The 12703-nt window shown below is 40.9% G+C and overlaps 1 protein-coding gene across 1 annotated transcript in view; it reads right to left on the reverse strand.

Moving 5' to 3' along the window:
* Positions 1 to 7646: 7646 nt before the first annotated feature.
* Positions 7647 to 12703, reverse strand: part of ENPEP (glutamyl aminopeptidase) — a gene marked incomplete at both ends in the record, with an annotated part of 34482 nt that continues 29425 nt past the window's right edge. Inside the window, 7 exons of the mRNA XM_082281980.1 lie at positions 7647 to 7787; positions 8043 to 8121; positions 8912 to 9052; positions 10833 to 11003; positions 11113 to 11214; positions 11316 to 11389; positions 12164 to 12314. Coding sequence (XP_082138106.1) covers positions 7647 to 7787; positions 8043 to 8121; positions 8912 to 9052; positions 10833 to 11003; positions 11113 to 11214; positions 11316 to 11389; positions 12164 to 12314 — 859 coding nt within the window. The remainder of the gene's footprint in view (positions 7788 to 8042; positions 8122 to 8911; positions 9053 to 10832; positions 11004 to 11112; positions 11215 to 11315; positions 11390 to 12163; positions 12315 to 12703) is intronic.

Consider the following 12703-nt stretch of genomic DNA (forward strand, 5'->3'; position numbering starts at 1 on the left):
ATATGTTTTTGGAATAACGTATTTCCCATAGTAAAAACTTAATGATACTTCACTGATATGTTTTCTGAAGCTTTCTTTTTTTCTCTCCCTAATTTTCCCCACCTGATTTGTCTTGGGCAGATTGCATTAATCTCCTATACAAGGAGTTCTGACTAAAGAATAAAAATACCTTCAATATTTTGCAAAGAACTCTTAAATATTTTCTGCAGAACTGTTAATCCCTAAGCCAAGTGTGTTTAAATAAACAAAACACAAGCTGTGTGTGTCACTAGGACATGGGTGTCAGCTTGCTTTGGTAATTTAACTTCCTCTCTGTTTCCCTGTCCTGCGCACTGTTTCCAGTTCACCTGGGCAGGCCAGAAGGTACCCCAAAAATGTCTTTTTCCTGAGTAAACCCACCCATCCATTAGAGCAGAATGAGCAGGTTTGGCCAAATGAATTGTTCTCCATTCATTCAAAATGCATAGATGCCCAAACCTTTCTTGCTCTGCTCAGTTTTCTCCTAGCTGTGCATCTGCAGCCATGAGTAGGGGATATGAGGAGGGTCTGTCCGGGGCGCAGAGCAGAAGGCGCCCTATTGGCGTGTTAGTGTAGCACCTTGCTTGCATGAATGCCATTCTTAGGCCTAGCCCTGACTTTCTGACTGGGCCACGCTAGTGCCAGCTAAGATGTGGCCTTTGGTGTGGTACCTGATTTCCCCTTCCTACAATCTGATTTTAGCCACGGCTGACCTTGCCGTTGGTTGTGGCACTTCAATGTTAACTATGTGGTGTTGGCTCTGCTGGCTGTTCTTTTTTGTAATACTTGGTGACTGACTCAATATTCATTAAAACCAGCCGCAGTTTGCATCAGCCCTTCTCAAATTGCTCAACTGTGTGCTTCTGCTTTGTGGTTAAGGTGATACCTGAGGGGGCAGTTGGCTCTGGTTCACCTCGTAGTTTGCACTGGTTGTCTTTCATACCTGGAGCTTGTCTTTCCTCTGTTGCAGTTGGGCCAGGGAGCTGAACAGCCAAGTTATTTTGGGGCATTCACTGGAGGAGCACATTTTTTTGTTTTTTCTCCTGAACCAGGAGAAGGAGAGTGTGTCTGTGCAGCTTGAATGAAGTTTTGACTTCAGCTTTTCATTTCCTCAGCAGAAAACTTGTCTTGCCTGACACAGAAACATTGCCTTTCACAGGACTGAGCATTTTGGTTTGGAGTCCTTGAGGTGGTAGAGTAAAAGAAGGGTTGCATTTACAAGAGCACTGGAGGAGAGGAATGCCCCTTACATGCAGTAGCTGGAGATCTTGTGTGGAAAGTGGAAGACTTCATGAATTATTATTTCTGCTGGAGAGAATTTTAAACCAAGTCTGCCCTTTCAGGCTATTACTCAAACCACTGTACTATGGAATGATGCTCCTCTACATTTCTAATTACTTAGGGCATATTGATACAGATCTAAGCTTATTAGCAGCCTCTGTTGAGGATATCCATCTTTACTTAAAGTAATGATAAAAATACTCTGTAATAAAATACTAATAAAAAAGTCTGGCAATCCAGTGTTCTCATGTGCTCATGTGAAGAAACAAACTAGGAAGTTACTAACTACTTTTGATTCTGGCTATTATTTAAGTACCATGGGAAAACTTGAAAGACCAGGCCCAGCAGAGTCATGTGGAAGAGTTCACGTGCATCTCTTTGGAGGAGGCAGAACTGAGCCTTGATCTGTTTGCTTTCTTTGCAAGTGCTCCAGCCCAAGAAAAAGCAGGGATGATGACTTTTCATCAGGGTTTATGTAACTTCAGGTCCGTAGTGTTTTCTCCAGCTGAATTTGCTTAAGGAACCTGGGTGGGCCATAATATCAGTTTGCTGAAAGTGACTATTTGCTAAAATAAATGAATCCAATCAGTTTTTGGCTGCCCACCAGACACCTGGAAAATCTTTCTCTTAGGCTGCCACAGTAACACCTTTGGCTTATGAGAACTTGACCTACAGCTTAACGCCTTTTTTGGCATGAAATTCCGCAACTTTTGCTCTGGCTAATAGCTATGTTAGCTACCCTCTGGAGTGCATCCTGCAGTTTTTGGTTTCAGGATCCCTCTGAGAAAAACATAAAAACCAGCCCTAAGTTGCAGAGCTGCTACAGATATAAGCTCTGTAGCTCAGGGGTTTGCAGTTCCTGGTTGGAGAGGCTTCTTTGCTGACCTGTGGTGTACAAATGCATTTGACAGTAGGAAAAACAGAATAGGAACTCTGGAACAGCAGAACCTCATCACCCACATCTGGCCTTGCACTCCTTGGAAGAAATCATATCAGTGACCAGTTCCTTGTTCACTGCAAGCAGTTAAAGAAAATATTGGGGAGGATATTTAGAACTCAGCTGGCCATCTCATCCATCTCCAAAGGAAAATGAACATTCAGGGTTTAAGCTGGGTGAAGATTGTGTGGTGGATGTAACATTTATAACTGCAACATCTATTTCAAATTAACTTTTGCTTTTTGCTAAAATAATGACCATGTACCTCCAGCCTTCCTTTTGAAGAGTTAGGCTCCAGTTCTCTCTCATGCCTGAATGTCTTCCTTTCCCTGACTATCTGGTTCTTGAGACCATCCATACATGTTGTTTCAGCATCATTAAGCCATCAGCAAGCAGATGTCAGCTTGGTACCAGTCTCTGGACATCAATTTGTGAGGAAGGGAGAGTTGATATGGAAAGGTTTTCTGCAAGTGACGGATTACTGAAACAACTAGCGAGTGCTACTTACTAATGGTATTTCTTAGATATTATATTGTGGTCATATTTTCAGGATTTTCTCTTCCCTCCTGACTCTTCAGAATGTACACGGGGAAGCCAGAAATTCTCAGACTTACCTGAACCATATACGTTTCAGATGCTTTATAAATATATTTGTAGGGTTTTTTTCTGAAGCACATCTTGGAAAAATTCAGGTATCTGGGCAGCCTTGTGAATCACTGTGGTCCCTGTGAGCTAGAGAATATTTCCTTAGTCTCATATACCTATATCTTTCTGTACCAGTTTTCCACATACAGGCATACATTCAACTGCCATAGGTGTGGATGTGAAGTTGAAATACCTCCAGGACAACTGACTTCTAATGGAATACCTCTGGGTCAACTGGATTCTGTGCAAACACTTGGGAAAGCAAACTCAACCTTGTTTGACTAATTTTCATAACTGGATACATATAACACAGACAAAGTTTTAATCTGGCAGTATGGTATCATTGTTGCTAACAAGAGGATAAGGTCCTATCCTTCAGACCCTGCTTATCTAGGCTTTCCTGTGCCCAGCACAGGCTAGTTTTTTCCCTCTCACCTTGAGTCCCAAAAGCTGCTGGAAGATGCCATCACACAAAATGCCAAGAAATGGCACTGGTTACTGTGAGAGGACTGGAGGGATACTTCCCAGTCACGTTCTATTTCAACAGACATACCTTATGTGTAAGGTGGAGGTCTTTTTTTTATGCCTGCATACTCACAGTGATCCTAACTGCTGGTTTAGAAACTGGCTCAGTTGGGGAATTGTAGACGCCTTGGTGTTCCCATTGGTGCTATTCATTTTTTTGCTCTGTGCAGTAAGACAATGTCTTCAGTTGTTTCTTTACCTGAATTATCAAGATAAAGCATTTTCATGTGCCTATCAGGCTGACAGCCTCCTGGGACCCATGGGCTCAGGCTCTATAGGACGCACCGCTGTAGCTGATATGAGACAGATTTGCAGAGCTGGTGTAAGGCAACACTGCAAAAGTTGTAAGTGGCCCCTCTAACTCTGCCACATTGCACTTCGATTACTCAGGACATTTCTCTGCCTCACTGCATGTAATAGCTTTTGGTGTGGTACAATAGGAACTGCAGAGCCTCAAAAAGCTGTGTGGATCTAAGGGGCCAGCTGGCTCTGCACTCCCTCACTCGGCTTTATCAGTAGAAATTCCTTCCTTGCTGATCGAATGACCAAGGGAAAATTATCTCTTTTTAAAACAGTTCACATTTCTTTGGATTCAGTTTCAAATTGGCATTCTTAAGCTTATCGCAGACCATTTATAAATGCACTAGTTCCTGACTGAAAGATTTAGCATGTAGCAGATTTGTTATCCTCCTCGGACAAACAGACTGAAAGAGGCACATGCCATACAGTACATTCTCCATGAGCCATTTAAAGGTAGCAAGAGCACCGCATAATCTAGAGAACATTATTTAAAATTGACAGAACCTTTACCCTATCATAAAAGCAGCTGCCTTCTGGGGCTTTTGGACTTACTTCCATGTTCCTCTACCCACTTAAGATCAGTGTAGAAATCCAGCTAACCTTTCTGTAACATCAGAAGTATCCAAGCACTAGTCGAAACTCTCTCTGATCCAGTGTGGCTCAGGCACAAAAGCTGCACTTGGTCACAACTTCCTGAACAGAATGAGAATCAAATGACAGGTGGCAATTGCTTGGTTCACTCTTTAAATCTCCTGTCTCCCTCATTCACCCAGGATCATGAGCTCAGTAGTTGTTCAGGCTTGTCCTTGGCTTCTCTTTCTCTCTGTGCTTCAGTGGTATGTTTCTGTTCTCTGTCTCTGACTAAGCTTTTTTATTCTTTCTACTACAGGGATACACAATGCTACCAATATGTGTCTTGTCTGAAACAGTGGTATTGTCTGTGTGATTTGGATGAAGGCTGCTTTCACTGTAGCTTTCCAGCATCTTAGAAAATCTTCATTATTTCCTATGTTTTCCTTGATGAAAGCCTACTACTGTAGCTGACAACGTTGGCCGGCCTGGTCCCACTTGATGGTAGTAGGGGCTACATGTAACAAGGGATAAAAATATCTTAAAGTAACTTCTTAATCTTGTACCATTCCCATAATAGTCATACTTCTATTTCTACAGCGACTTGTGTTAGAAATGTATGAATAATAAAATCAGTTCTTTTTTGCCAAAATTTCATTAAATCATCTTGGAAAGGGAAAACTACTGAGCTGTGTGCCTGAACATCTTCATATTGGTTTTGCAGTGTTGCACAACATGGCCAGCTGAAGTTGAAAACCTTCAATCAAAACATACTGACAGCGCACAGAAATTTGTACTGTTGATGGTCTCAGTGATACAATGTGCTGATAGCATTACTGTGTGATGCTACCAAACCTGTTTGTGACCTTGAAACCAAGAGAGTTTTTGTTTGACTTCTACTCCTTCAGTTCATCAAAAGTGTAAAATAGTGAAGGTGAGTTGTCATATGTTGTACTGAGTTGGCAGCTGCCCAAAGACAAGACTACCATGTGCTGCTGGTAGTTTTGGGTGTGGGCAGCTGCTTCACTTTCACTGTCCTCTGTGTGTGGATCTGAGCAACAAGAAAAACCGGAAGAAATTGCCTGGCTCTTTGTCACCTCCTCACCTTGAAGAGCAGCTGGTGTCTGTAGCAAGTTGTAACCCCTGTTAGGCAAAATCCTGCCATGTTTTGTTTGCAGACATTTTCCTTTGACAGGTCTTATGTTTTAACCCCAGCTGGCATCTCAGCCTCACACAGCTACTCACTGACTCTCTCTTGGTGGGATAGGGGAGAGAACTGAGCATGTAAAACCAAGAAAACTCATGGGTTGAGATAGTTTAATAATTAAAGTAAAAGCTGTGGATGCAAGTAAAGCAAAACAAGGAATTCCTTCACCACTTCTGATGAGCTGGTATGGTGTTCAGCCATCTCTACGAAAGCAGGGCTCCATCACATGTAATGGTTACTTGCAAACAAAAATGGCCATCACTCTGAACATCCCTCCCTTCCTTCTTCTCCCTCACCCAGCTCTATATACTGAGCATGATGCAGTATGGTGTGGAATGTCCCTTGGGTGAGTTGGGATCAGCTGTCTCAGCTGTGTCCCCTCCCAGTTTGTGCACACTCAGTTTGCTTGCTGGTGGGGTGGTGTGCGAGGCAGAAAAGGCCCTGACACTGTGTAAGCACTGCTCAGCAGTAATGAAAACATCCCTGTTTTATCAACACAGTTTCCAGCACAAATAAAAAACATAGCCCACACCAGCTACTGTGAAAAAAATTAACTCTATCCCAGCCAAAAGCAGTACAACAGGACAACTGACTTTGTCACTGGATTTGTCTGGTCTTGTCACGGCTATTTAGGTGTCTAGAGAGAGGGCCAAAACAGTACCAGCCTTGAATGAAGTGTGGAAGTGGGGTAAAGTGTTTCCATCTGGGACTATATAAGTTGTTCTGGAGTCCTCTGTGCTATACCGAGGCCCAGAGTCGGGCACATAGTCTGTACGAAATTTCTGTACCTTAGAGTCATCTCCTCTTCCCTCTGAATAGCATTGCAGGATGAAGGTAAGAGAAGTGCTTTTCCATGCTTCTGTCCTCTGATCCAACTGCAGAGTTTCCTGACAGCTGTGCATGAAATCTCACAGGGCTACCTACTCTGAGGTGCTCTGTGATCCTGCTCCCAGGACATCTGGGCAGACACTGGTTCTAGCTGGTTATGGCCTCTGCTCAGGAAACCAGTGAGAAGGTGCTCACATTTGCTGCTCATACCATGTCAGGACACAGCACATGGAAATCTGGAAGCTCCAAAGCCCCCCAGCTTCCAGCTTGGGAGAGGCGGGCAGAGTAGGCCCGATGCTTTCTCCAGCATCATGAGGGCAGAGGGATTTGGGACTGAGAATTCTTTCTTTGCTGTCTGTATTCCTGCAATAGACTGAATTGCAGCAGTGGGACTCATCTGATCCCTCTGGGTGCAGTTGCTGTTTTTTCTGTGTTTTCTCAGAGGAGTTAATAGATTTTTCCCCCCTCAGAAGTCACTGAGGCTATTATGTACAGCACAGCTGAGCTATGTAACAGCTGTTTTTCTATACCCCAGGAAGTTTCATCATTTCATGAGAAAGAGACTGAGATTTCAGGTAGACTTTTACATTTTATTTTTCTATAAGCAAACAAACAGTAAGTAAAGCTTGTCTTTTTTGTCGTATTGGCTGCCACAAGAACTTTTTTTTTTTGGAAAAGATTTAGAAATAAGACAAAAATAACCAAGACAACCCCTACCCTAAGCTACAGAATCACAACTAATAACATTGAAAAAGAAGTTGATAATATTGATCCCTTGTGTACTGGTAGTTAAACTTCAAAAATCAATTGAGAGGAAAGCTTAACTGGCCTTTCTGTAGTATCAAAAAGCAAACCTAAATCCCAGATGTAGAATTTTTACAGCTATAAATATAGGGGATGATCTTCAGACAATGTTAAAATTACTGTTTAATTCCCTTTCCTTCAGGAGAAAGCTCCTATGAGGTGCACTTGGAAAGGAATCCCTGAGTGTACTAGATATACTTCTGTGTGAACCAAGAAGTAGCTTTTCAGAGTGGTGTGCGTAAGGAGTGAGACCAGAGTGATCAGCGAGGACTCCAGTTCTGCCATCACTTCTGCCTTGAGTGACTTTAAATCCTTGTCCTGTTTGTTCAGGCAAATTCAGCTCTCAACATATAAAGCTATTCCTGCTAAGCAATTACACAAACATTGCTCTGGCAGTGGTCTCCTGAGTGTTTGTAGAAAAAAAATGTTAGGTCTTGGTCCTCTAAGATACCTAGGTGAGAAATCCACATTGCTAAACATCTTTGAAGATCTGAGTGCCTGATCTTTTTCACAAAGTAAGACTTTGAAGCCTTACTGTGCTTTCAGCCATGTTTGTATTTCCTCCTTGTTTTCTTTTAGCCATTCAATGTTGCTCTTCACTTGCTCCAGTGACTGACTCCTGGGCAATTCTCCTGCCCCAGCATTAGGATATTTTTCAAAGAAATTTTCCATCTGGAAAAGAGAAGAATAATTATGTGAAGTAAATAATGCTGCTATCGGGCAAGTGGCTTTTTACAAAGACACAGTCAAGGGTAAATTTGGCTGGGAGAGATCTATAAGATCATGCTAGTAGCACTGGAATAGTTTTACAGTTAACTGCTGCTGCTTTATGCATTTAGAAGACAAAAAAAAAAAAAAAAAAAATTTCCTGGCCAGAAGATTGTTAAGTATATTGACTTAAACCCAAGAGAATTGATGTCACCATACCTGCCAAAGCTGGAGTTCAGTGTTGTAGGTTTGGGTGATAGTTACTATTCGACCAAGGGTTCTGTCATTTATAGTGAATCTAGAAAAACAATTTAATAATGATGTTTGATGCAAAACTGTAATTATCTGAAACTTAAACTTCTAATTGTGTTACAATATAGCAGATACACTCAAATTTCAGTGTTTTAAAAAATAGTTGAAAAATAGCACCCCTACATAATATCTGAGCTGTTCTTAAATATGTTTACTAATGGAGTGACCTCTTATGGTGGAATAATTTTTTTTTTAAGTAATTACTGATTGTCTCAAGCTGGAAATTAGGAATATTGCTGTTTGGCAATACAAAAACTGTCCAGTTCACAGCTCTAGGCTTGCAGGTGTGCTTTCCTTCTGTGCCCTCACCAAGCACTTAGAAAGGAGATGGAAGGAGAGAGAAGTCACTCAAATAGTGAGGAGCAAAGCTAAAAGGTTTGCTATTACTGCCACTGTATGTCTGCTGCTTGCTGTTACCATTAGAATAAAATAAAAGAAAAACCAATTCTATACTCTGTCTTCTTGTTATGAAATCAGTCGCAAGAGTGGAGACTTGATTCACTAATTTCCATGCAATAACCAGATTTCTATGGCCTTGGTAAACTTTCTCTACTTGATCACCACTTACTGGTAGTGATCATTTAGGGAAAGAATGGTTTTCAAGTTAGCAATAAAGTACTTTTTCCACAGCAAATGGATATAATTGTGTTGAATAAGCTTTCAGTTTTCATTTTGCAAAGGCCAGTAATTATAGCTGTATAATGAAAACACAGAAAAGCATGGCATGTAACAAGATTTACAGGTGGATGTGGTTTCCAATGAGTTCATTGGAGTACCTGTCAACTAAGTACTCCCAGTTCAGTCGTATCCAGTCCCAGGCCATTGTTTTCCCATAGATGTTATATGAGATGTATCTCAGGACTGTGAACACATCTTGGCTTTTGATGAGGCTGGTGTTGTAAATATATTTCAGATACCTAAGGGAAATGCCATAAGAATCAATGAGAGCCATTTCCAAACTGGAATATTATTTTTTTCCTACAGCATTTTAAAGGTAAAGAACACAGACCTAAAACATAACTGTGTCAAGAGATAAATGTATTGAAAGAAATCTTAGTTAGGAATCTCTTTAGGAAAATAGGTAGGGTTTATGTCTCTACTTGAAAATAGCCAAACCCCATTATTATTCCTATATTTTAATGAAGTAGAGAAAACAAGATTGGATCAGTTAATAGTTCAGCCAAGCACCAAAAAAAGTAGTAATCCAGACTTTAAAGAAAGATCTTACAGGGATCATGAATAGCACAGGTGGCTTGCTCACATTGACATCTGTGCTGCTGGTTTGGAAACTTTTATCCATACAAAATTAAAATTCATTTAGGCAGAGCATGCCTGCAAGTGCTGCAGTTATACTTCCAGTTATGGCACAGATGGTTTTGACTGACAGGGTGAAGCACACATGTTTGCAGGGAGATGAGTAGCATGGTCATGGATTCACAGCACCAGCTGCAGAAGAACACCCTTTCAAGCTGTTCTGTGTTGGGATTAAAGATTGTCTTTTTTTTTTCTATAGGTAGTGGACATTTTTTTTCAATCTGTTTGCTCTTTCCTCCTTGCTTGTTATTTTAATAGTAAATTGAAAGACAAGCTTTCCCTGCTTTAGGAGGGATTTTTTATCTTCTGCAAATATAGGCTGATCTAGCTAATTAATTCTAATAATGTCTTAATCATGTCATTGATTAATGCCACTTGTTCTTTAGTGGCTTTAGATTATGGCTGTTGTGGTCACAAGAATTTAGGAATGCAGCTGCTTCCTACCATTATTTCAATTACTCTAACTTCTATATTTACTCTTCCTGAATCTCCTACACTTCCTTGGTTCACCTCCTTTAAACTTGGAACTCTTTCAAGCAGAGACTGCTCCATGTTATGATATTTAGATAGGGCTCCAGTAGAGTGGTGAATGGCCCTGGTGTAGATGTTTGCTTGCATGTCTGCTACATGATACAACAACATGCAAAGTTATCAGGTAAGCTTAAAGTAGCTGGTGCACTTATGCAGAGATGGTGAGATACTTGACCAATTTGACAGCTGGACCAGTCTGGGGCAGTATCCAGACTCCTGATCATTGCCATAGCAGCATGAATTCAACATTTTTGGTTCTAGCTTGAGTACTTCTGCACAGCAACACAGGGAGCATTTGCAAGTTCACATGGATGCCTTCATAGGACTGTTAATAACAGTTGCTCAAGGTTGTTTGCCTAATTTTAGCTATGTGGAAGGTAGACATCTAGGCTAATCAAACTGGAGCCAATGGAGAGTGACTGACAACACCCAAAAGCAATTCTTTCCATCAATTTTAAGCCCCTTTCCTGGTCTGGGATAAGCAGTGCTTTGTAGGTCTGGCCTCCCTTCACTGATTAAAGAGGAAATGGATGACTAATTTACTCCTGATGCTTAACTATTAAGCAACTAAAATTGCACAGGGTAAATGCACTGTTGGAAGAGCTGAAGGTTGTTGATTGTGTGCAGCAACTACCATGTCTTCAATATCTTTCCACTAAAAGAACAAGGCTTTTTACCCGCTGTGGTACAATCTCAAAGGGGCGTGTTTGATAACTGGTCTTGAAAATGTGTTGCATACCTCATGCTGTAATCTGACCAAAATGACAGCACAGAAGAGAGGAAGTGGGGAATGAGCAAACAGTGACCAACTGCTTCTGTAGGAAAAGAGAGATCTATGTGTGTTTAAATCACCTGTCCAAAAGGGTGATGTTCCTCACTGATGCCAGGCCATATAGCAGCTTTTCTTTTTCTTGAGCTAATGAAGTTTCTTGGTATTTCCTGAACATGTAATTCCATGATGTTTCATTGCCTGAGTTCTGCATCCCATAGCGATATACTATGAGTCGGAGATTTGCAGCAATACTAAAATAAAGAAAGAGTACTTAAATATTCTTCCCCCTTTCCTACTTGAGATCAGTGACCCAGTTACATGCTGTGTTATTCACAAACCACAAAAGATGTGAGCACTCACGTTTCTCCCTGTAACCATCTATTGAAGAGTTGAGAGGCGTTGTTCAAAGCTTCTGGGTCACCCATACTGCAGGCAAAGTCTAGAACAGATGCACGAAGAAGCCTTGGAAAGAGAGAGAAGGAGGGAGAGAGATGTCTTCCTATTGCTAACTATTCTTTGAATGCATCAATAACGTGAGATGGAAAAAATAAAGATCGTCCCACCTCTGTAAATGGCTTCCAGTATCCTCCCAGCGCAGTTGATCCACAATTGGTTTTACCAGATTGCGAAAATATCCCTGAGGTAGAAAAAGGGTGTTGTTACTTGTGTAGATTTCTTTAAACAATAATATATTTAATTTTATAGTTTATTCTCCTTAATTTTTTCCCAGAACTAGTATCTCTGAAAGTAATATGAACAGGCACACACACAATCTTTCCAGATACCAAGAGCATGCCAAGTCTGAGTGCTTGCAATACTGATGTGCAGATAGAACAAAGCCAACCTGCTTCTCTCCAACCTTGTGTGTGCTGCCAGATGAAGGCTGGGGTACAGCAAGGACACACTGCCCCAACTGCCAGAGATGATAGAGAGTTCAGGACATACTTAATTTAGTGACCATTAAATCACGTTCAGTATTTTAGGTCAACTAACAAACCTGCTCACTGCCACATAGAAATATAGCCATCCTTGGTGCTGAGGACAGGTATCAGAGATTTTGCTGCCCTATAAATACTTCTTTATTGAATGCAGGACAGCCTTTACTAATAAATGTCTGTAACATGCCTTATGGTGACAGATTATAAGAATAATTAGGCATAATTTATTTTCTCCAAGTGCATGGTCCTGAATGCAGAATCCAGGTAATTCAGATACCACTACTAAACAGTGTTTAGTGGTTTTTGGGTTTGTTTTTTTTTTTTTTTTTTTACGAGAACAGTAATGGAAAGTAAATATTAATAGTTCAGCAGCACTGAAAATCACTTTAACTTCAGCATTATTCTTGTTAAAGATTCCGAACTATCAGATTCAGTGGTCCCAAGCTGGATTGGCTTTTATTTTGCTTCATCACCTGAAACAGGGAATAGACATTTGTATCATCTTCGAGCATGTTTGTGAGGTAAGTTACAGCTGATATAGCTGTATGCCAAGGTAAATACTCTGTTTCATTTCTTAGGTATTTTGTGAGCTCCAGGGGAACAGAGTAATTCACAAGTCCAGGTCTGTGGAAGGAGAAAACATAATTTCTGTTATTTTAATGAATTTGAAGAACTTGCTTATTCAAAGATATTAGATTTACTATTTATTTTAGAAGGCCTGAAATAGTAAAGTTTGTGAGGGAGAAAGTAGTCTGGAATGTAACTTGGGAGGTGTTTTCCAAAGAGATAACCAAGGATCACTGTTGGTCTATGCCTAATTGTAGGCATGCACTACTGTGCTGTTGTGAGAATCCTGTTCATATTTTGCAGCCAGCCCAGTGTGCCTAGAAGTGGGCAGCCCTTAACTGACTACATTAATACTATGAAAAAGAAAGGACTTGCTAGTTGGAGACATTCTGAAAGGCTAAGGAGACTTAGAGGCTGTTACAGGTCACCTAAAATTATCTGTCAGC

This window comes from Coloeus monedula (assembly GCF_965178545.1).
Source record: "Coloeus monedula genome assembly, chromosome: 5".
Classification (NCBI taxonomy): Eukaryota; Metazoa; Chordata; class Aves; order Passeriformes; family Corvidae; genus Coloeus; species Coloeus monedula.